This window comes from Leucopleurus acutus, assembly GCF_964270905.1.
Source record: "Leucopleurus acutus genome assembly, chromosome: X".
Taxonomy (NCBI): Eukaryota; Metazoa; Chordata; class Mammalia; order Artiodactyla; family Delphinidae; genus Leucopleurus; species Leucopleurus acutus.
Window position 1 is genome coordinate 11,963,765 of NC_139148.1, and position 24,896 is coordinate 11,988,660.

The 24,896-nt window shown below is 44.5% G+C and overlaps 1 protein-coding gene across 1 annotated transcript in view; it reads right to left on the reverse strand.

Annotated features, from left to right (window-relative positions):
- Positions 1-24,896, reverse strand: part of PIR (pirin) — a 104,737-nt gene that overhangs the window by 55,082 nt on the left and 24,759 nt on the right. Inside the window, exons 4-5 of the mRNA XM_082865297.1 lie at positions 10,725-10,808; positions 8,610-8,816 (exon numbers count right to left, since the gene is read on the reverse strand). Coding sequence (XP_082721423.1) covers positions 8,610-8,816; positions 10,725-10,808 — 291 coding nt within the window. The remainder of the gene's footprint in view (positions 1-8,609; positions 8,817-10,724; positions 10,809-24,896) is intronic.

Below are 24,896 nucleotides of genomic sequence, written 5' to 3' on the forward strand. Positions count from 1 at the left end.
CGGTGCCAGTTTTTAAAATACCAATATCCACTTCATTTATATCCACAGGAGCTCAGTTTTTAATGCAACAGGCAAGAGCCTCTGAAGCTCTCTGAAGCTGTCCTGTGTTTTCTCACTGTGGTTAGAAAAAAAATCTGTTACGTGTTCCTGGGGAAAGGCTTCTTATATCCTAAAAGGACAAGCCTTGACAGTCACAGAAGTGATTATAATGGTATGTAAAGTGTCCGCTCACCTTTACTGAAGGTGATACCTTGCTTTTTATAGCTTTCATTAGGCTCTCAGTCTAAATCTGCTGCTAATTTGTAACCCTGATTAGTAATGGCCAACGATGTATGAATGACTCAGGATGTAACTTCTGATTTAAAAGTGCACTTATCCAATCTTCATTTACTGGCAGACGAGGGCTCGTTGACACCACTGGAATGTTCTTCCTAGGTGACTGGGTCGGCAGGGACATCTTGAAGGCATAAGAACATCTGGCACCCTTCGTGCGCACCAGGAATGGTATTTCTGGGGTGAGCAGGCTGCCCTGGGCAAGAGCAGCCTTCTGTAGAGCTGATGTGAGCAGATCCTGACCACTGTTTATTTGAACATTCCTAACTGCAGATGAAGTGCAACTACGGCTGCCAACTCAGGACAAGGACAAGCTCTTTGGTGTCTTCCTACTTAGTGACAGACCTACTGTCTGTTAGTGACAACACTAACAGACCTAACTGTGCCTGGTCTCACACTCAATCAGAACCAAGATTTGCACTTGGTCTGTGCAACGAGGCTGATCATTTGCTCGGGCTACCCAGCCTGTGATGGGGCGGGTCCTATAGAATGAACTGCTTTGTGAAATTCGAGATGAGACAGGGCTGCACACAGCACCCCACCTGACCTTACCCTCAAACTATTCTACTGAAAAGCCCTGGGAGAGAGAGGGATGCAGGAATTTATATACAACCAAGGTCAGCCTTAGGTAAAATCCAGGAGTAGGCAAACTTGGCCTTGGGTCTCCCTCGACTCCCCAGTACTCTGCATCATCTCCTTTCACGCTGTCACAACCCCACCAGCATCTGGTTGCTTCTGCTTGCCTACGCAGCCCCCCCATCATGATCCCCAAACAGCCACTGCACCCCTACTATCCAAGCCTTTGTATAAGCCATTACAACACATGACCCCTGTCCCCATCTCTTTTCTTTGTTTCCTATCCTACCTCCATCCACACAAGGAAAATTACTTCTCCATCCTCCGGACCACCACGGAAGTTTTACACAACCGCTGTTTTAGCATTTCTTGTATCACATGATACTTCTAATGTTGGCCCGTTTCTCCCCGCCCCCGGCTAGACTGTGACCTTATTTGAGGACAGAGGCTGTATTTTATTCACATCGTATCTCTAGGGCTCTGCACACTGTACCCACAGCAAGTATCTAATGACTGAATGAAAAGAGCTTGTAGAGAAATGGGACGCGTGAATCAAATGATAATTGTCAGTCCAAAGATCTCGTGGATGGTGAAGACAGGATGGCTTTGTGGATCTAGGGCAGCTGAGAAGGCTTCACTAAAGAGAGGGGACTGGGCTGGACCTTGGTGATGACTAGCAAGGAGATGCAGATGGTGAATTCCTCGGCTCCACATTTCTACAGGACTTCGCACCTGACAATTACTTTTCCTCCAACTGCTCTGTTTCCCTCTTGCCCTGTGTCAGAGGAAGACCAGGAGGCTCTCTGCCTTGTGTGATATTTCCCTGCCTCTCGCCCCACACCTACCCATTAAAATACATTTATTTAAAATCTGAAAAGGGAAATTCAGCGTGAATTCGTTTGGGTGATTGTGAATTTCTCAGGAGGGACTTTTTAAAAGCATTCCTCATAGCATTTAAACAAACATGGACCATAAAAGAAAAATCAATGGAAATAAAACCCAGTGGAAAGTGACATTGTTATCATCACAAAGAAAGATAAAATTGCATCATTAAAAATCTTGAATTCCTAAAATGATCAAATTATATTAGGTTTCCAGAAACTGCCTCTTAGAGACAATGGCCATCCATTAAAAAAATATTTAGTATTTAATATAACACTGAATACGCCAGTATTTTTTTAAGCTCTTTTATATTTGTACCTATTTTTCTGACACTGAAAAATCTTGATTCCTAAAAATGTTAACAAACTTACTCATTTGTTTTATTTCATAATATGTACAAAACTGTTTTAAAATTGTAGTGCCAACATTAACAATACAAACACAAAATGAAGTTTAAAATTTTATGTTTTTGCCTGTAGAATATATCCCACTCAAACTGTACAGTCAGAGAACTATGTTTAAAAGCCCTTAAAATAAATATTTTCTCTGTATGGTTATGATGCTGAGATCTTTACACAAATTTTTAGGTTCTTCATTTGTTTCCGTTCGGTTTTCATTTTAAGCTTTGGGGGTTTTTTTTCCTTTTCTGGTTTTAAATACGTAAACATTTACATCTTTCAAAATTAAAAATAAGAAGACATAGTGAGAGAAGTCCCAGGCCCATCCTTATCCCCCTCCATCCCAAAGGGAATGTTTTTTTAAATATCCAGTTTTAAAATCTATCACAGAGCGCTCCGATTTATAAATAGAAACAATGAACAGAGAGGCCTTTGGAAGAGAGGAGTCCTTTCTGAGCAGGTGCTGTTTTCCCTCTGCGTGCTCTCGGGGCCAGCTGAAGCCTGTTACCCGAGCTCCCTTCGTCAGAAACCCACGGCTCCACTCGCAACCTCTGCCACTGGGAGACTAGCCATGATTCTTTTTCAAGCTAGACTCATGAACCTGCTGGAATACTTCAAAGGAAAAACAAGTGTCTGTGCTACCTGCTTTCAAGATTTATTGTTTTTTAAATGCTACCTTGAGAAGTTGTTCTTCTGGGCTTGGGAAGGAAAGAGAGGCCTCCTGTGGGAGGGGGTCAGCTTTCCCCACATCCCCAAGTGAACAGAAGCCAGCTCAGAAAGGCCAGGGAAATGGCGGGGGGAGCGGGGGAGCGGGGGAGCGGAGAACCTGGAGCCAACTGTAAAGTCGGCAAGGTCCAGTTCACATTGCCAGATCCAATTTAAAAAAATTCAGACTGCCCCTGAAAGAGCAAAATGGGTACAATGTAAAAATGTTCTAAGTTTACTGTCCAGTGTTACTGCCAAAAACCCACTGCCATTTGGACGTGCTGTAAGAGCATTTCCTCGAAAGCCACATAAACTACATATTTTTTTTAATCAAATTAAGGTAGGGGGATACTGACAAAATTCTATATTGATGATAAAGTGTTTCAAATGACATTTGGCCCTTGGAGGTTCCCGGATGAAAACAAAAGCTGCGAAATGTGGTACAGGCAGCTGTTTCTCTAGTTCTGGTGTAAGAAAAGGCGTGTGTGGGTACCAACGGCCTGCCACAGCCTGGAGACACCCCTAGTTCTCCGAATCGGAGGTGACAATCACAGGCTTGGCTACAAATCACATGCTAGCCCATAACCAACACAGGCTGATTAGTGGGCACGTTGGGTTTTGGTGCAAGGCACACGAGGTCTCCCAATGCCTGCTGGAGCTAAATCAGGGCCAAGAAGGGGGACGGCCCACAGGGACGCACTGAAAGCCAGTATGTCCGCTACTACAGATCAAGCCACGCCCTGAAACCCACAGGAAAGACGCTACCAAAGACAAGGAGACACCTGTCTGTGGACCCCCAAAGGGAACCACGAACCTCCAAACCTCTGCTCAGTGATTGGTGTCACTGCTTGAATTTAAGAAACCTGCAAGGAACAATGTGGGTCTTGAAAAACAGCCTAGTATTCATATTTAAAGAAAAAAAATCAATCTGGTTTTTATTTCCCTGCTTCCAAATCCCTTAAATAGTTTATTTCATTTGAAAACGGAAATTAGCTAATTCCATTGTTCTCTCAACTTTTTAGTTAGCTTGTATGAAGCTTACTGCAGTCATTCTTAATCCCTATATTGTCGATCTTATTACTTCACCCTACTTTCTTATTCCAGCATTCGTTTACATTTGAACGATTTCACTTATCCACCCAGCAAATATTTACTGATTGCCCTGTATGTATCAGCCACTGTTTCAGGTGCTGGGGGCACAGTGGTAAACAAGATCTGAGCAAATTACATGACACGCTTGGCAAACTCTTTTGGAAAGTGAATTTTTAAATTTTTGGTTATCCAATACATGAATATACAGTCTGCTCATCAGAAGGAAGCTTCTTCTTGTTATGACTGTGGGACACACGAACACTGCACAAAGCTTCTGCAAAGAAGTAAAAGCAGGACTTCCCTGGTGGCGCAGTGGTTAAGAATCCGCCTGCCAATGCAGGGGACACGGGTTCGAGTCCTGGTCTGGGAAGATCCCACATGCCACGGAGCAACTAAGCCCGTGCGCCACAACTACTGAGCCTGTGCTCCAGAGCCTGAGGCCACAACTACTGAGCCAATGTGCTACAACTACTGAAGACGCTGTGCCTAGAGCCCGTGCTCCGCAACAAGAGAAGCCACCGCAATGAGAAGCCCGTGGACCGCAACGAAGAGTAGCCCCCGCTCACCAAAACCAGAGAAAGCCCGCGTGCAGCAACGAAGACCCAATGCAGCCAAAGATAAAATAAATAAAATAATTTTTAAAAAAAGTAAAAGTAGCAACCACTTATAGAGGGCTTACTCGACGCCAGGGATTGTTCTAAGTTCTTTACCCATATTAACCAAGTTAATCCTCCCAGTGACCCTCTCTGGGTCATTATAATTATCTCCATTTTACAGATGAGAAAACTGAGGCCCAGCAAGCTTACATGACTTCTCTAAAGGCAGTCAGTGGTGGAGCTGGCCTTGAACTCAGCAGTCTGGCTCAAGGTAGCCTTTTTCTGACCCCGGTGGGGCTGAGGCCTCCTTAAGGTTTGCTTCTGACATAATGTAATTTAAAACAGCAGGAGGCAAGAAGAGGCCATTGTTGGGAAAAGAATCATGTTGCAGAGAGAACTGGCAATAAATATTCCTGATTGGCTGCCTGATAAGGATGGAATGGGGTTTGGAGAATTTCATACTCTCATGAAATAAACATGTGATTTTTGACCTTCCAGAAGTGACAGAAACTATTCAAAGTATCCCATTTTTATCTTTTCCCCCTTTCAGCCTTCACTTTACACTGTGCTGTCCTGGCAGAATCTTGCTCACAGTTGGCTGTGGCTTCCCAAGGGCTAAAGAAATGCCCAGACACATATAACCTGGGGAACAGGGACACATCTAGCTTTGGGAATATCAAAGGTCAGTTGTGCTGCGTGCAAAAGCTTATAGCGCTCTGCACAAAAACCCCCTCACTACATAAAGGTTGAAGATTTGCCAGAAGCCACAGAATTGGACCTTAACATCTTCTATAGGTACCTAATCAAACTGTCCCTCCTGATAAGTCAACTCCCATGTCTTGAATTCCAGGAACATTACACATATTACAAACTGTGGTCCCCAGACCACAGCAACATCATCACCTGGGAGCCGGTTAGAAATGGAGACCCTCAGGCCTCACCCAGACCTGCTGAATCGGAGACTGCATTTTAACAAGAGCCCCAAGTGATCCATGTGAATATTAAAATTGGAGAAGCACTGGAATGGTCACTAATTCCATTTTCTAGCTATTTAAGGTGCTGGGAGGGGAGCTGTTGGTGACTCTCTATTGGTTATAAACACATCAATCTCTTGAAAGGTATATTCTCAGCCTCACCTCGTGATTTAACTTAAAACTATCTTCCTGATGCAATACAATCTTCAGTTCGTTCTTATGGTAGATCTAGACTTTTTACAATCCAATCATTCCTGTGTGAGCAGACATTAAGGCTTCAGATGTGCAAAACTACGTTTCTTATGACACCCAGAAAGAAATGGTCAGGAGCCTCCCGTGTGGACAATGACTCACACTGGTGTCTTTTCTTCAGAGCAGGTTAATTACCTTTCCCAAATCCCAGCAAGTCCCTTTAGCATAGACCACAAACAAATCTCAGCCCAGCTCCTGCCCAAGTCAACACAAAGTAATCAAAATAATAATAATAACAGCTACCGTTCGTGTGGTGCTTACAACACGTCTGATGCTGTTTTGACAACTTAAAGTGTAAAAAAAAAAATCACTTAATCCTCACAGCAACCTTATTTTACACATGAGGACAACGAAGGACAGAGAGGTTCAATGGTCTGCCCTAAGCCACACAGCTAGTTCATGGTGGTGATTCTAATCCAGGCCAGCTGTCTCCAGAGTCCACACTGGTAACCACAGCACCACATGGCCTCTCAGAGCCCAAATTAATGCTGCCCAGGCTTCCAAGAGTCCCTTATTCAAATGCTCTCATAATAAAGACTGATTGGGCTTCCCTGGTGGTGCAGTGGTTAAGAATCCGCCTGCCAGTGCAGGAGACACGGGTTTGAGCCCTGGTCCGGGAAGATCCCGCATGCTGCGGAGCAACTGGGCCCGCGCGCCACGACTACTGAGCCTGGGCTCTAGAGCCTGTGAACCACAACTTCTGAGCCCGCGTGCCACAACTACTGAAGCCCGCCCACCTAGAGCCCGAGCTCCGCAACAAGAGAAGCCACCGCAATGAGAAGCCCGCGCACCGCAACGAAGAGTAGCCCCCGCTCACCACAACTAGAAAAAAGCCTGCGTGCAGCAGCGAACACTCAATGCAGCAAAAAGTAAATATAATTTATTAATTAATTAATTTTAAAAGATAAAGACTGATCAGTTATTTAGGAGAATATAATTCACTTCAGAGGTTTCAGTTGACAAAAAGAGAGAGGCTGGCAGCTACTAAGATATTATTTCACTAAGTTAAAACATTATTAACGTCTGGTTTCTAATCCTTAGTTGGGATTGCAAGAGCACGTGGTCTGCTGCTTGGAAGTGCTTTAAAATGTCCTTCTGCCTGTAACTGGTACCAGCTCTGACATTAAAACTGCACTGTATTTTCTATAAATGAGAAGCAGTTCTAAACGTTAAGGATTCATGATATTGCTGGCTTTGATTATGCATTAAATCAGTGGTCTAATTTCTCTTTTTAGCTGCAGATAACTCTTTTTGTAAGTGAAATCTTAAAGACAATACCAATACATGTGACTGGGTAAAGCCTTGGGCTTTGGTGGAAGTGGAGAGAAGGAAATCTCTTGACCTTTACCATCTGCCTCAGTATCCCAAGAAGGCCCGTCCCTAGAGTCCTGAAAACACAGAATGAAAAACGCCAAGGGCAACACAGTGAGCCGCCTCTCCTCTGCACCAATTCAGCTCTCCTTCGACCCTCCCTGCCTGACTCTACACAAGGTGACGTCCTCTGCCTTATACCTGAAAGACCTCACAGGACCTGTATTCTCCCCTGTGAAGCTGAAGAGAAGGAAACTAGACGCACAGTTGAAAAGCGCACTGCCCAATGCTTGGCAAAACACGAATGGGTCACAGAAACACAATGAAGGGTGACGTTTCCAACTGCAGAGTAACGTGGAGGCCTGCCAGGGCGTAGATAGCAGTCAGCTATATATGCTTATTAGGGAGTGAATTTTGATATTTTTTTTCTTCAATCACTTCTGTTTGCACTGGAAGCAAAGCAAAATAACACATACTCCTAGGCACAGTACAGGAAAAGAACTGCGGGTTACGGTGCAGGAAATACAAAAACCAGTGAAGTCCTAACCAGTAATCATGACCAACCTCTTAACCATGAATGCATCCCACTGCCTGGCCATCATCCCTGTGGGTGCATATAAACAAAATTTAAATTTACATAAATTAGTATTTAAAATAGTTTTAAGTGCTCTTTGCACGAAGAGAATGGCAAAGTGGTTCCCAATATATTGATACCACTCAACAACAGGTAACAGACAACAGGTAGCACGTGTGGAACTGGAGATGGGGGGGCCCTCCCAGATCCCCCCTTCCCATCCCTTTTAACCATTTCCGCCTAAGAGACCACATTACCGAGCTCACCACCAGAAGCCTGGGCTCCAGGCAAGCAGTTCTGGTGCGCAATTAACACAGTACTGGCCATACCCTTTTCCTACCAAAATCTCTTCACAAAGTTTAGCCAAAATTGATCTCATTTGATTAAAAGGTGGGACCTGGAACCGAAATATTATAAAGTCTCAGTTAAGAAGAATGTACAGGGCGTGGCGTGTATGGATTAAATACATGTTCAAGTTAATCTTTTTAAAAACTTTTCTATGATGTCGTAGTGTGCTGTCCTTACTAAGTTGAGCATAAATAATTAAATCAATCTTCGGGGAGTGGAGTCAGTTCTGGTTTTTGTTTCTTAAACGAGGCACTCTAAAACTGCACGATAAACAAAAGGAAACAGGCTCAATCTGCACACATATTAAGATGAATCTTGAAAACTGCTTTTTTACCAAATTCTTTACATGGGCTTGCTTTCCTGTAATTTTCCTAACTCTAAAGGTTTGCACGTGGCAAAAATAAATTCTGGGTTCCCTTAGGTTGCATTTATTCTGACACCTTTGAAGCAAGTCCATCCCCTGGGACTTGAACCGTGACAAACCCGGTGAGAGCTGTCGACCCAGAGCGGGCCAGCCTCGTGTCGCTGCATACCTCAGCTTTCACAAACACACCACAGCGCGGCTTACCTTGACTCCCAGGGCTTCTCCAGAAATGACAGCAACGCTCACGGCCTCCTTACTGGGTTTAGGGATTTCGTTGCTTTTCAGTTCCTGGTACCGAGGCTCCACCATCTTCTGTGGGCTCCTCAAGTTAACCCACAGCTGTAGGCCATGGACTGGCTCCTCCGAGCAAGGCATCTCGGCGTGCACGATGCCCCGGCCCACGGTCATCCACTGCAAACACCAGACCGACAAGAAGGAAGTGTGACCCGGCCTCTAATGAGTCCACAGGTGGGATGATTACCACCTGGTAACTAAGTCAGGCACCTTACAAGTCTGCTTTCCGAGGAATAACAAAACGACAGAGACGACTGCTGCGGCCCTTTCCAGTTTTCCAAACATGTCCCATGCTTCCGCGTGTGCGATCAAATCATCAGCTCTGGAATTCACACAAATGGAAGAACCCCCTCTTTGGCATCCCTGAGTCTTAGATTGCGCCCCTAGATGGGGAGTTGCGGGCAGAGAGTAAACTGAGAAGTGCTCTCGGGAGACGCATCTTAACAAGTGAAGAAAGCAGGATTGGGCAGGGGGAGAAGCCAATCACCAATGCAGTTATTGTACAACGGAGGCCTTAGCCGAGCCAACAGGGAGCTCTGGAGTCGGATGAAACTTCAGAATTGTCCCAAATTGAGGCTTTCCTATCCCCACATCAGCAAACCCTTGACTGTGGGCCACCCTGCAGTAGCGAGCACAACCTTGGGAGAGGCGGTTCCCGGGACAGAGGGCAGCGCCCAGAGTGGGATGCAGCTGAGAGCCATCAACAGCCGGTATTCGCAGCAGCTGGAGGACACGAGGTGGGCCTACTGGTACCCGTGGAGGCCCACGGGACCCACCACACCACAGGCGGCTGACTTCAACACGGGGAACGGAGCCCTCACCACTTGGAGGAAGTTACTGCCTCCGCTCTTCTGCAGACTTTTCAAGCGTTCATTTATTTCTTTACTAAGAGCACATGAGGGGCCAGCCCCAGATGCCAACCTCGGGATCTGAGGATAAAGGGATAGAACACGATAGGTAGGTTTCTTGCCCGTCTCAGCTTGGGTTCTCCCACAGAAGATGCTGAGACAAGGGCTCGAGTGCAGGGAGTATATCTGGCAAGTGGTACAGAAAGCACAAGTAGGGAAGAGCAGGAAGGTGAGCCAGGCAAGGGAGAAAGCCACAAAGGGGGGTTAACGAGCAGGTTACACCTGTGGGCACCTGGGGCTCAATCCCACTGGGAACCATGCCGAGGCACGTTAGAATTGATGCATGGAGGGCGGAAGAATCCACTTCCGGGGTCACAAGCAGTCGAAGCTACGCTTTACACTCTGCTCCGGGGCCAGGTTACTGTTGACTTTTGGGCACGACTCTTTGCCCTTTTGCTTTTCTGTCTCTCAATCTCCTGTTCACTGAAACACCACGATTCAAATATTTGCAGATGTCATCCCCAAAATATGTAAATGATCCCAGAAACTACCTGTACAGAGTCCACACTTATAAGAACTGGCAAAGATGAACCAAGCACTTCCTGGGGATTTTAATGGTAACACGTCTCGGACAGGACTAGGATGGTGGCCGGGTTTGGGTCATGCTCTTTAAGTGACAACACCTACCCCTGCAGATGGACTGGAAGATAAATAGAAAATTGTCTCAAAGGCAGCAGAGAGATCTAGAAAGATGAGGCCAGAAACTGGCGCAGTGAATGTGGCAGCAACTGGGACATCATGAGCGACCGTGACCCGAACAGCTTCAGGAAAGGCTTGGGGGGCAGTGCTGAGAGGCCAACCCTGATTTCAGTGACTGGAGGATGGGATGGAAGAGAAGGAAGCCGAGACAGTGACTTGTGGTTACTTTTTTCAGAAACATCAGGAAAAGCCCTACGTGGGAGCTAAAAACTGATTGTGAGGGCCCAGGGAAGCATGAGAGAGGAATACAAGGGACCTGTGCAGGTTTTCAGGCGGAGTGCAAGAAGCCATAGAAAGGGACAGGTCCAAGGTGTAACAGACAGAGCAGGGGACGCGGGAAGCTACCAGAAGTGGGTGGGACGGAGCAGCCTCACCCAAAGACTATGAAACCATCAGCCATTCCTCATCTCGGCCATACCTGCAGGTCTCCTGGGTTCAACTGACCAGTGTGTCCACAGAAGTCTTCATGGGCCATGCTGCCCCCTTCCGGGAGGTAAGATACCTTTGGGAAAAAAAAAAAAAGAAAGGAAAAAAACAGAAGAAAAAGTAGGTGTTGGAGGGCTGTGAAGAGTTGTTCACTTTTTCCACTGAAAATGTGTTGACCAACGTGTCAGGAGCAACTAAGATGGTTGAGCGAGCTGAGGGGATGAACCTCAGTGACAGGGCCACGCTAGCCTGAGCAACATCTTTGAGAGAATTTCAAGTGGGAGCCCCTTCCTCCGGGCAGATGCAGCCCTGAGCAAGCAGAGCTCCCAGCTGGGTGAGAGGGACCGCCACTCACACCCTCAGCCCGCCGGGACGAGGCCCTGCCACGCTGGGTCCCAGAGCCCAGGGTGAAAGAGAGGCAGCTCCTGTTGAAACAGCAGGAGCCTTGTTACCAAGGCCACGTTCACCCCGGTGTGTGGGACGACAGATCTCAGGCCTCCACACCTTCCTTCACAGGCTAATAGGAGAAATCCGAAGGACGTATGTCTTTCCAACACCAGGCACACGCACTCCTGAGGTGCTCAATAAATGCTGGCGAGATATATCAGATGAATTCATAGAAATTAAAGTCAACGTTTCCAGAGGCAAGACCGTACTAAATCTAAAAGCATTGTCCGTGTTGACATTCTGTGTTGTCCGTCACAGTAGCCACTAGCCACAAGTGGCTACGTTTAAAATAATTAAACAAAACAAAAAATTTCGCAGGTTCAACGGCCCCATGTGCCTAGTGGCCACCACAGTGGACAGCGCAGATTACAACGCATTTCCATCTTCAAAGAAAGTTCTATTTGACGACACTGATCTTGGTAAATAAATCTGCGTACCAGCAGCCATCTATGGGAGGCATTCTGTGCAGGGAGCAAAACCCTCCTGGGAGCGTCTGCAATCACAGTACCTCTTGGCAGAACGAAATTTCACCGATTCTAAACAGCACTAGAAAATCGAGCCCTTCTTATTTCATGATTTCACTAAACGGAAAAGTCAAGCAGCTCTACAATTCTCATTTTAAAAACGACTGTGATTATCCTAACTAACAAAAACGAAAAAGACACCCAACTACTTAGCATTTTAAACTACCCCAGGGACATGGTAACATTTGAAATGTAAGACTTAACACTGAAAGCTTAAGACGCCGTTTGTACGTTCGTGCTGGGGTCCTCTCTGTACCCCTCTGTTTAGATTCGACTTTCCATTTTGCTCATTTTGTACACACTTACGAAATTCATCTGTAATGCCAACAAGAAATACCAATCAGCCACAACAGCTCTGAAAGGTGTCTGCAAAACCATGTTTACTGGCAAACCACGCGTGGCTCCCCGCCTCAGGCTTACGGGTGACAACTCCGATCGTTTGCATCATTGGATGAAGTTTTCACATTCTAGCTATCCAAATGCTTTCTTTAAAGCTTAATGTGTTTATCCGTTTTAACCTTGGAAACTGTACTTCAAAACTCTCTTTAACCATTATTAAACAAGCAAACCAGAAAATGCAGTCTGCAATTAAAATCCCAACATCTCTTGTAATTATGTAAGCCAGATCTAATTTTTGCTCAAAGACTCATTCCACCAAATATAACAATTTAAGTCACTACTTAAAAAGAGTAAATAATACTTTTTAAGGAACAAATCACAAATCTCTAAAACCACAAAAAGAAAGAGTAGAAATATTATATTTCAACAGGAAAGAAAAACAAAAAAAAATATACCCAAGAGGTAAGAGAAGAGAAAATATCTATGAAGGTTTCAGCATATCTACCAGATACTACTGTTTTACACAAATAAGATTATTTCCTCCTCCATACGAGAACGCATTATATATGTCTAGGCCAGATTGTTTTTGCAGTCTGTTTTTGCTGTATCCTAAGGCACAAAAAGTAGATCTAACTTCTTTTAATATGAAAATTCAAAAAGTTGTTTCATAACCTATAAGTGGCAATGGGTTTCTGATCATTTTCCTATACATTTGTGTATTTAGGAACTAGCCAAAAGATTATCAATTCATAGATGTAAAACTTACAACAGAATACTTTTTAAATAATAAAGATTTATGAATTCATTGAACAAACAGTCATTGAGGTCTTCCAATGGAAACGACACAGAAAATATCAATAATTGTTTTCATGAAGCTCATATTCTCATGCAGAAGAGAGTAACTGGGAACAAAATACAGAGTAAGGGTCCTGCTGGGTAAGTACACGGTCGTGTGAGGAGCACAGGAAGGATTTAGCTCACACTTGGGTGCCAGATAAAGCTTCTCGGAGGAAGTGAGTCCTAAGGAGGGAAGGGAGTCCTAAGGAGGGAAGGGAGTAAGCCAGACAAAAAAAGATGGCAGTGAAGGTGGGCCAGGAGTGTGTTTCAGGCACGTGTGAAGACCAAGAAGTGAGGGAGATCATGACTCACGCAAGGAGCACGAATGGCAAGACATAAGCCTAGAGACGAGAAGGGGCCACAAAATAAAACCAAGATTGCACTAACACTAGATTCAGCCATGACCTTGGTGTCCTATATCAGTGTGACCCCTGCTCCATCAGCAGGGCAGGACCTTCCACACAGTGTTAGGGAAAACCTCCGCTGCCCTTGGTGATATCTCCCTCCCCATGGAGGGTACTCCATTAACATTAACACTCCTCAACTCTTGCTGTATCTCACCCACCCCTCCATAGTGGGAAGGAAACAGCTTGATCTGATTGGTGGACGTGAAAGAAGCAGCTGCGCTCGCATAGCTGAACCCTGCTTCTCCTCTTCGTCTTTGGGAATCAGCCTGCCACAGGTCAGGGTCCTCTTCCGCTCTTTGCCTCTGTGAGAAGGGCCAGCCCCCTGGCCCCTGGCAGTGGCCTGCAGGGCTCCAGCACAGCCAGTGAGGTCTGAATGGAGTCTGCCTCAGTTTCAGGTGCTGTATTCAGAAGCCCAGCTGCCTGCAGATATAAGCCACATTCGACAGTATCAGCTTTATTGGAAATAAAGGTCTATTTTTGTCTGCTATCTTTCTTACTCTTTCATCTCAACTGGTTCGGAATTCAGGCTAGGAAAGCAGGCCATCGTTTATTCTGCCCCTTCATATTCCCACCTCAAGACAACTTAAGACCTGGTACTGTCATGCTCTTGAAATCTTATACTACAGCCTTATAAAAAACCCACCTCTTCTGGAGCAAATTTTATTTTATTTTATTTTATTTTAATTTTATTTTATTGAGTGCCGGATCTTGAAACCAAGTATTTGTAGAGCACTTACTCCAGCGCAAGTCGAGCTGGCTGACACGAGGACTCTTCGTGTGTCATCCTGCAGAACAATGTCACCGAGGTATACTGTGTACAGAATGGCCTTGGTAGCAACCTTTATCCCAGCAAGTGACAGGCAGATGGCTACAGACACTGGAGGGTCTAGACCGTGGTTAATTTTACGTGTCAACTTGGCTGGGCTAAGGGATGCCCAGATAGCTGGTAAAACATTTCTGGGTGTGTCTGTGAAGGTGTTTCTGGATGAGATTAGCATTTGAAGCAGCAGACTGAGGAAAGAAGATCTACCATCGCCAGTGTGGGTGGGGCACCATCCAATCTGTTGAGGGCTCGAATAGAACACAAAGGTGGAGGAAGGATGAGCCGTTGCTCTGTCTTCTTCAGCCGGGACGACAATCTTCTCCTGCCCTCAGCCATCAAAGCTCCCGATTCTCAGCCTTCGGATTCTGGGCCTCGGTCTGAATTATACCGCCACCTTTCCTGGTTCACCAGCCGGTAGACAGTAGACTGTGACATTTCCCCACCTTCCTTAATCACACGAGCCAATTCCTATAATAAATCTCCTCTTATATAATCTCTATATATCCAATTGGTTCTGTTTCTCTGGAAAACCCTGACTAGATTTTAAGTCTAAAACCCCCTCCTGGAAACTTGCTATCGTAATGGCAACAGTGCAACATCGGCACGGGAACAAAGGAGATCCATTTGTAGGGGAAATTAACATATAATGACAGCAATTTCAAATCAGTGGGGCAAGGATGCCTTTTCCAATAAACGGTATTGGAACAAGTGACTGACCAAATGAGATATGACTAAAAGAATGTTCACAACCTAAAAGTTGAGAGCTATATTGTATTCGGCGGGCATACTAAGGACCTCAACCCCGGAAGCAGCATCTCAAGTAAACCTGAGAAACTGCTCCGAGGAGGCCAGGGGGAGGCAGGATATATCGGGGTTTTGCAGCAAAGGGCAGGTAGTCTGTAGGTCGAAAGATTACCGTTAATTAAAGAAAACCAGATATCTCACGTTAAGGAATTTAGGGCTTTTCTATGTATGGGAAGATGCAGGAGTCTGGGCTCACTGAAACCATTCCTTTGATATGCACCTCAGCTATCTGGGGCCAGGATCCCGTGTTTTCACATCCTGAGTCTCCTCAGGGCTCACTGTGGGGAGTGGCTGCAGTCTGACGGCTGCTAGATGGCAGGTATTCTTTCATCCCTGAGTTCCCTCAGGGCTCTCCAGCTCACCAAGGGGGTGGCTGCAATCCCTGAGGATTGTGACATCCTTTGTTTACAGATATGGCAGGAAGCATTTTATTTCTCAGAGAAAAGAGAGTAAGCCCCCACTACATGCAGAAACGTGTTCCAAATGGATTAAGGATTTAAAAAATACACTTAGAAGATTTAAATCTAAGGAGACAACAAAAATCCAAAATGTCGGCACAAATCTATCTCAGCAATGTTTATTATGATGGCAAAAAGACAGGAACAATCTGGACGATGGGTTAATAGGGTACACTTAGCTAAATAATGGTACAGCCATACAAGAGGATATTATTATGCACCTGTTAAAAAGTGATACAGATCTCTATTCACTGATACAGAAAAATGAAATATTATTTAATCAAAAAAGCAGGCTACAGAGCAGCAATTGTATTTAAAGGGTCAAAGGCAACGATGCATTTAAATGGGTTCATTCAAATAAAACTGCAGCCCGTCATGCTGTCTACGCGTGTAAGTGCCCGGATGGACACGTGTCAAAATGTGAACAAAGGTCATCTCCAAAGGGTGGAAATGCAAGTACGTTTTATTATCTGCTTCCTCTTCTGCTGGTCTACGTTTTCTGCAATGAGTAGTTTACTTTTTTACAATGGAAACTTTTTTTCTTTGGGGAAAATAAAAAGATGTTGCCACTAATCAGTGAATGAAAGTAAGTGATATGCTTTATTGTGCACAGATGCTGGCGAATATTGGTTCCCTGTGTGCGTAAACTGGGGCGGGAAGGAAGGCAATAAGACATAAGGCAAAACCCTAAGAATCAGAATAACTCCCTATTACCTGTGAGGACCACATAGGTACCTCTGCCTTTAATATGCTGCTAGATGGGAAAGATCTGGAATTCTTATAGAGGGCACTCATGCCAAAGTAAGAATTAAGCACTTAGGACTCCATACAGAGCTTAAGAATCTCAGAGGACAAATAAACAGCTTCCAAACTTCATACAACCAGCCAAACTACACTGAGCAGTGTCTAGAATTGCTTTCCTTTTCCTGTTATTCATGTACTTTTAATTAAAATAACTGCATAATAAAGGCAAATTTCTTTCTGTTTGGGTTGAAGCTCCCCTTTGGCTTCTCAAAGGAGTCTCTTTCAAATCACTTCTTTCCCTCCCCCAAGATCTTTCAATTATCCAAGCCTAGGGACTTTCAAGTTGTTAATCATCTAAAACTATGTCAGGCAACTTGCAAAAGTAAATTGTCGGGAACATGAGTCACTTAAAGATGAAAATTTACATGGATATCAAAAGAGGGTTTTTTTGGGTTTTTTTTGCAAATTTTATTTTAGGGAGCAGTTCCAACACTTTCTAAAAGACTGACGAGACCATTACTGCTGCCTTTTTCCCCTACCTTTGCCGTGTGGATGTGCTCTTTTCTCTGGCACTACACAAGTAAACAGCATCTCCCCTATCCTAAATAAAATCTGAATTAGAGAAGTCTGGCCAACCACGCTTTACTGAGTCTGTAATGCCCACCTTTTACTACTTAAAGCAAAAAACACGCTTTTCGCCTTTGGGGAAAGAAAAATCAGAAACCCAGGAAATTTTATTTACTATCTTTTATTTATTTATTTATTTTTGCTAAGTGCTGTAAATGTTACACTGAGACCTTAAGGATAAATTAAGGGCTGCAGAGGATTAAAAAACAAACAAACCTCAGGCAGTACTTTGAGAACTGACATGATCCAGATGACTTTTTAGGCCATTACATAATCGCAAACACCTGGAGAATTGCCGTGGGTGGTTGAGGGGATTGGGAGTGTTACGTTTAAACTGGAGACTTGCATGTGTCTAATTAAGTAAGAAATCTGTAATTTGAAACAGGTGTTTTCTTAAAGGACTTGCCGTGCTTCCTGGTCCTGCTGCATCCTTTCCTGGTCCTAAACTTTCCACGGGTCTTTACGAAATATTTGTGCTTCCTTGTCAGTTATTTGTTTCTGTGTTTGTTTGTATTTGGAAAGAGAAAGACACAAACCCGCAACAGTAATGAAAGTAAAGCATTACCTGCAATATGAAGTTTAGAGAAGGTGTACCTCAAGGAGCTATAAATGAATCCTGAAGAACTACAGCACTGAACAGAGTTTGTTGTTTCTGGCTGGTATTTAGGAAGAAGAGTGTCATGACCTCATTCCCTGTTACAGATGCAAAACACACTCTTTAAAAGAAAAAGGTTATATTATAGATTAAACTCTGTTTTCTTTTAATTTCCGTTTGCCCTAAAATGGTGCCCTTTTCTCTATTGGTAGCTGAGTAGGAAACAGAGAAAAACAAACAAAAACACGGGTTGAGGTCGTGGCTGATGAGAGAGGCCGGCAGGGAGCATCTTGCGTAATCGAAGCGGCTAACTGGTCTTCAAGGACAGAAACAGCACGTTTGAATCCATACAATCCAGGACCCGACTTATTTTACAAAAATGTCTTAATTTCTTGAGCAATCACTGAGAACCTAGAAATTCACACCCCGCCCCCAAGTTGGCTCATCCAATCACGACCCCACAAAAACACCTTCACAAGTGCCAGAAGGTCGTCTGCACAAAAGAGGAAAAGAGAAGCAACATGGTTTAGGTATTCAGCCAAGGGGCAAACCCAAACCTTTTAACGCTCTGCCACAACCCCCGGAGACGCCCCCTGCTGGTGAAGCCCTGCCTCGGGAGCCACTCGGGCACTGGAGCCTGGGTGGGAACCTGGGCTTTGCCACTTACTTGCCAGGTGTGAGATGTGGGGTGAAGGCCTTAACTTCTCTGAGGCTCAGTTTCTTCACTTACAACAGGGACCTAGGCAATGAGCTCACCGAGCATGGTGAGGGATAACCCAGGTGATGTGTGCAAAGCACATAACAAGTGTTCAGTAAGTTCTAGAATCAGCACGTTTGCCACATTCCTCGAGCAGAGATCCTGTTCATGGGTCCTCCCTCTGGTCCTCACTGGAGCTTCCTGGAATGATTTCCCCCAATATGCTCATGGTTTGCATCCTTACTTCGTTCAGGCCTCTGCTCAAATATCACTGCCTAGAGACTTCCCTTGCACTCCAGTGGTTAAGACTTAGCCTTCCAATGCAGGGGGTATGGATTCGATCCCTGGTCGGGGAGCTGAGATCCCACATGCCTCACGGCCAAAAAACCAAAACAGAAAACAGAAGCAATACTGTAACAAATTCAATAAAGACTTTAAAAATGATCCACATCAAAAAAAAAAATGTCACTGCCTAAGAGAGGCCACCCCCAACCAGGTCATCTAACTGGTCAATCTATTCTCAATCCTCCGACTCTGTTTCTTCCTCCTAGCTTTTTCATGAAGGGCACTATATTATATAATTATTTGGTTATTCATTTATTGTCTGTCTTCCCTAAGAAAATGCAATCTCCCTGAAGGCTAGAACATATAGCTGACACTGAAGATGGATGGATGGATGGATGGATGGAAGGAAGGAAGGAAGGAAGGGCAGCATCTTGTATTTGCACAGCATTTCAGCACTTAAAAAGCATATGATCCTGGGAATATATTATCACCTACACGATACTGATGAAAACATTGTGGCTTAGTGTGATTAAATTTACACCATTAATAGTAGCAGAGAAAGGACTTAACATTTTCTGTCTCTGAGAATAAAACTATTTTCACTCTCCCACAATGTCCCACAGATGCTGGTGCCATCTTGGCAGTAACACAGGTGTTGTGAGCACAGCGCCTGCCTTGGAGGAGACGGCTGATGGGAGCTGCAAGAGGAGCCAGCGCTGCCAACTGCGAGGGCTTCAGGCAACCTGGCACCTCTGGCAAAGAAAGGGTCCTTGCTATTGTATACAAAGCTGAAAACAGGCCTCGGGATTCCCAGGTGAAGTGGAGAAGAGGTTGATGGAGGGCCAGGCAGCCCCGTGATCCCGCGATGAGGTGATCACGGGATCCTTCTCTGGTGTGGACGGTGACAAGTTCTACCCAACAACGTCTAACTACAGGGCAATGAACAAATGACTTGAAAGCAACTCTCCTTTTCTATTTTTCTGTTGCTCCCCTCACAAAAGTCTCCCAAATTTACTGATTTTCCTTTCACCCTGAATAAAATTTCAGACATGCACATCGAGGTTCTATGATGATCACATTCCCAAATCTACTCAGGCTGAATTGCAAACTTCCTGAGAATCTTCCAGCTGCTTCTAGAACCCCAGATTCAGACATGCCCTTCCTCTTCAAACTCCACTCAGGATTCAACCCTTTGGGGGAATCTCTTCAGACAAACTACCCCTGGCTCCCCATGTCGTCAGGCCAGCCTCTTAACTGATACCACCTACATCTTGTAAAACTGTGGTCAAGGCGTTCACGTCCATTGTTTCATTTCCCATGTTACACTGAAGGGGCTTCTAGGGAATGGTGTGCCAGCTTCTACAATTACTCCAATTTCCCACATACAAAAGCACTATGTCGGGCTCCCATGGTGGCGCAGTGGTTGAGAATCTGCCTGCTAACGCAGGGGGACACGGGTTCGAGCCCTGGTCTGGGAGGATCCCACGTGCCGCGGAGCAACTAGGCCCGTGAGCCACAACTACTGAGCCTGCGCGTCTGGAGCCTGTGCTCCGCAACAATAGAGGCCGCGATAGTGAGAGGCCCGCGCACCGCGATGAAGAGTGGCCCCCGCTTGCCACAACTAGAGAAAGCCCTCGCACAGAAACGAGGACCCAACACAGCAAAAATTAATTAATTAATTTAAAAAAAAAAGCACTATGTCTGTACCCAGCGGAAAAGTGGGTACTTCGAAGCACTGTTGCTTAAGAGTGCCCTCTGCTGCTCCTTATGATGTGTGCTCACTGTTTTTCTAAAATCAGTTCTCGCCAAACCAGGGAGCTGTCTGGCTAAAAGATTCACCAATGACTAAGTATGTCTTCCAGCCCAAGCGCGTTGTCTCTGCTCAAAGAACACGTGTCCATGGGGCAGGCTGCCCTCTATTCATCAAGGGAGGGGATGTGCTGTGGTGTAGAAGTGAGTTTTCCTCTAGTTAAAAGCTGTCAAGGTCAACACCCGAGAAAGAAAGGCCTGAAACGCTCCTCCGCACACATGGTCCTAGGCAGGCTTGGGGCTCACAGGGCTCTTACAGAGACAGAGTTAAGGGAATCATGTCGATTTCCCTCTTGTTTTAATATTTTGTTAAAATTTCATTATAATAATATTTAATTTAATTAAGCAGGTGACACCTTTTGGTGGGTGATTTCTTACTATTCCTGATTCAATTCATTGTAAGGATCTAATTTCTGAATGTTTCAGTGAATGTGTTCATTGCACTTGATGTTATTGGGCCACAGTTCTCGGGATTTTGGACTTCAAGAAGCAATAAAACACTTTATAATAAGGGGGTGTGATACAGGGATGCCAATTTTTGTCTTTCGTCTTTTTTTTTTTTTTTTTTTTTTTTTTTTTTGCGGTACGCGGGCCTCTCACTGCTGTGGCCTCTCCCATTGCGGAGCACAGGCTCCGGACGCGCAGGCTCAGCGGCCATGGCTCACGGGCCCAGCCACTCCGCGGCATGTGGGATCTTCCCGGACCGGAGCACGAACCCGCGTCCCCTGCATCGGCAGGCGGACTCTCAACCACTGCGCCACCAGGGAAGCCCTTTCTTTTGTCTTTTTAAATAATCCTTTAATTTTGGAATATTTTTTAATCTCATTTTCTTTTTATTTCATTTCAGCCTGCACAAGAGAAAATGTCATCACAAACTCATAAACAGGAAGTTAGAAAGCACCCAAGGGGAACACAATGATTATCCCTTCCCTACCTTCAGGGAGCTACTGGTAATTCCAGCAGGGAGGACACTACGAAAATATGTAGCTAAGAGAAGCGAATGCTGCAGAGAAGTACAATTAGTCCCACTGGACACAGAAGAAAGATCAATCCTGATGAGGATGAATCTAGAGGAATGGGGGAGTAACTCATGGAGAAGGCAGCCCCCTCAGCTGGTCCCTAAAGGACTGAAATATTGGGGAAAAGCTGGGGTGGGTGGGGCAAAACGGTACAGAGAAGGAGGAAAAGAATCTTTAGGTTGTAATAAAAGGTCACAAGCAACTAAAGCACCATTTTGTTAATTATCATGTTATTCCTAATCATGAATGGTCTCCTTGTGGCTACAAGAAGTTCAATGATTGGTCCTTAAATATCCCAGCAGTCAACCAACCCAATCCATTTCCTCATTATACTGGAAGTTCAGAGAAGTGAGAGCATTACTTTGAACTTATGGGCAGGAAAATCCAGGTCCCTGAACCATGAGAGCAGTGGGTCCCACACTAAGTTACAGAAGAAGTATGAGGTGCTGACAGTTTGAGGATCTGTGCCAACCTGTGCAACCTCACTTCAAATGCTATGAACATGTCTATGTATTGAAACACTATCAGATGTACAGAATGGGAACTTTGTTCCAGGAGTGGGAGCATGGAAGAGTGGACCGGTGTGGGCCTGGGATCAGAGGGGCCCACCTGCCTTGTACGGGCCGTGAGCTTGACAAGTCACCACTTCTCTGGCCTCTGTTTCCTCATCTGTAAAATGGGGGGTGGGCATGTGTGCTAACAATTCCTGCCTTTCAGGGCTGCTGTGAGGTTTAGAGCTAAAGCAGACACAGCACGTGAAGCGTCTCATACAACAGGGAGCTAATATTACTGCGCGGCAAATTTCCTTTGCATTTCCATGCATTTCCTGCATGTTCGGGCATCTCACTTGAAAAGAGTGTACTGACGGGTAACTCTGAAGAAGCTTTGCTAATGGTGCTCGACATTTGGAAGAAGCTTTTTGTCACGTAATCATCTATGTTAATTTATTTTAGACTTATCTTTGGTCTCACTTAAGAAGCATTATTTTATATTTGGTAACATAAAAGAATGTTTAACGGCTAGTATATAGTCTTTATTACATCCCGCTTCAATTTGTCTACTTAAGAACTCTAGGAATGTAGTCTCTCAGACACGAATGGTTTCTGTTTGTAATTGGAATCGGGTGGGGGAGTGGGGCAGATGGGGAAATTGGTTGGGAAAATATTTTGACTACTTTCAAAGAATATTTCCATTAAACTGCTTCTTTCCCTCATATGACCTATGCTGGGAGCTGTCCTGAGCACTGCAGGGTATTCAGCGGCATTCCTGGCCTCTACCCACTAGATGGCAGTAGCACCCTCCAGTTGGTATAACCAGCATGGTCTCCAGACATTGCCACAAGACCGTGTGCAGACAAAATCACCCCCAGTTGAGAACCACTGACACAGTCTAAAAGCCAGACTTTTAGACTAAAGATCTTCCCTGAAACCCTCCCAGACTTGTTAGAAGTGCTAGCTTCTCCCTCAGAATGCAAAACTACATCAGTTGGACCTCTCTGGTTCCTCCTTAATCATTTTCTAACTTTCTTTCAAACTGGAAGTCCTCTGCCCCCACTTGTAAACTCATGCACACGCATCCGTGTATACACACATAAACAACCAATATACATGCTCCAAATTCTAATGGTACAAAGAGAAAAAGAGGGTTAGATTGAAAATTAACTCTTTCCCACTCTCCCTCATCACCCAGTAACCTTCCCTGGAAGGTACATTATCAGCTTCTTGGGTGTCCTTTGAAGAGAGAATCTAGGCACTCCCAAGAATCAAAGTATGAGTGGAAACAACCCGAATGTCCATCATGAGATGACTGGATAAACAAAATGTCACACAGCCATACAATGGACTATTAGCCATAAAGGAATAAGGTTCTGACACATGCTACAACATGGATGAAGCTTGAAAACATTATGCTAAGTGAAAGAAGCCAGTCACAAAAGACCACATACTGTACGATTCCTTTTATATGAAGTGTCCAGAACAGGCAAATCCATAGAAACACGAAGTTTCAGATGTTGTCAGAGGTTGGGGGACATGGTGATGCGATTGACTGCTAATGGGTGATGGCTTTCTTTTGGGGGGTGATGAAAATGTCTAGAATCAGTGGTGAGACTTGCACAATCTTATGAATATACTGAAAACCACTAAATTTTCAAAAAAGCTTTGCGAATATGTATTTTTATCTGCCGTTATATGTCTTCTCTCTAAGCACCATCTTCTTTCGGTATTGTTCCATGAATTCTGTAATTCTGTTTTCTTTGCATCAACGTAATCTGTGGAAGTTGTCATTCATTCAGAGAGTCCCCCTTCCCCACAATAAATAATAAACCATTTTGGGGAAAGAATAAAGGTACAGTCTTTGCTCTTTATACAAATCCCACATTATGCCATAACAATTTTGTACCTTGCCTCTGTCACTTTCCAACTATCACGGAGATGATTCTTTATCAGGACCTATCAAGCTGTGACATTCTTCTACCAGCTGCGTAGTATGTCATTATATGCACACATGTATGTAAACCACTAGTTCTCAACTGGCGGCAATGTGGTGGCCTCCCTGCCCAAAGCGCACAACTGGCAATAATACCTGGAGACATTTTTTCTTGTCGCCACTGGAGGTAAGGGGGGTGCTATCGGTATCCGGTGAGAAGGGGACGGCATGCAGCGGAACAACCTACAATGCACAGACCCCCGCCGCAGCGAAGAATGATCCACCCAAAATGTCAATAGCGCCAAGGGTGAGAACCTTGATTTAAACAGACCACGATTCATGAAAATTTAAATTATTTATAATATCTGCTTTTATAAATAATGTTGCATAATATTCCACCTTCCAGACATACAAAAATTTCCTTACATATAATCTCCACATATTTAATCATTTCCCTTTTATTTTGGATACTCTGTGCCTTTTTTTCTTTTTTTGACTTTTTAATATTGCACTGGAAGAAACATTTGTATAACAAGCCTCTGTTCTTATGTTGGTTTTGTTTTTGTTTTTTTCAGGAAATTATTAGACTCCTAGAAGTAGGATAATTGGATTAAAGGAGAACTTTTTGCCCTGGAATTATAAGGGGTCTTATTGCTACTATGAATGGGACTGCCCCCCCCCCATTATATCTGGCTATTGCCTTTGGGCAGGAAAGTGGGTGATTTTTGCATAGTTATTTTCTATCCATTTCTATCCATTCTATCTATTAAAAAATTAATATTTTCTATTAATAAGAGGTTTTGGTTGATGTTCTTAGCATGGTGGTGCCGAGGGGTGTCCTGGGGGTGAGGGTGGCTTTAGCTTCCTTCCTATAATCTGTTAGTGTCACCCCCAATTCACGCCAAATAAATGTATACACTAAAATCCATATGCTGCACTGTAACGGTAACCTCAGAACAAGTCCTGTGCCCTCCAACGTGCTCCAATCACATCACCACCCAAAGCTCGATGCAGCCACCGTGGGGTTTCATTTTATTAGCATATTACCTACAAATAAATAATTTGTCCTCCTCCTTTCCAATAGCTCCCTTATTAATAGCGTCAAAGCTTCCAGAACCATATTCAATCGTGGTGGTGCTGGTAGACATTCTCATCTTTTTTCTCACAGTGACAGGAACGTGTCAATACCTCCATGTTAGAGATGAAAGAGGATGTTCCTTGAACAAGTCTTTCTGATGCTCAGAAAATATCCTTCTTTCCTACTTTTCCTAGAGTATTTTTTTTTCTTTCCAGAATGGATTTTTTTAAACGTTATGTTTTTA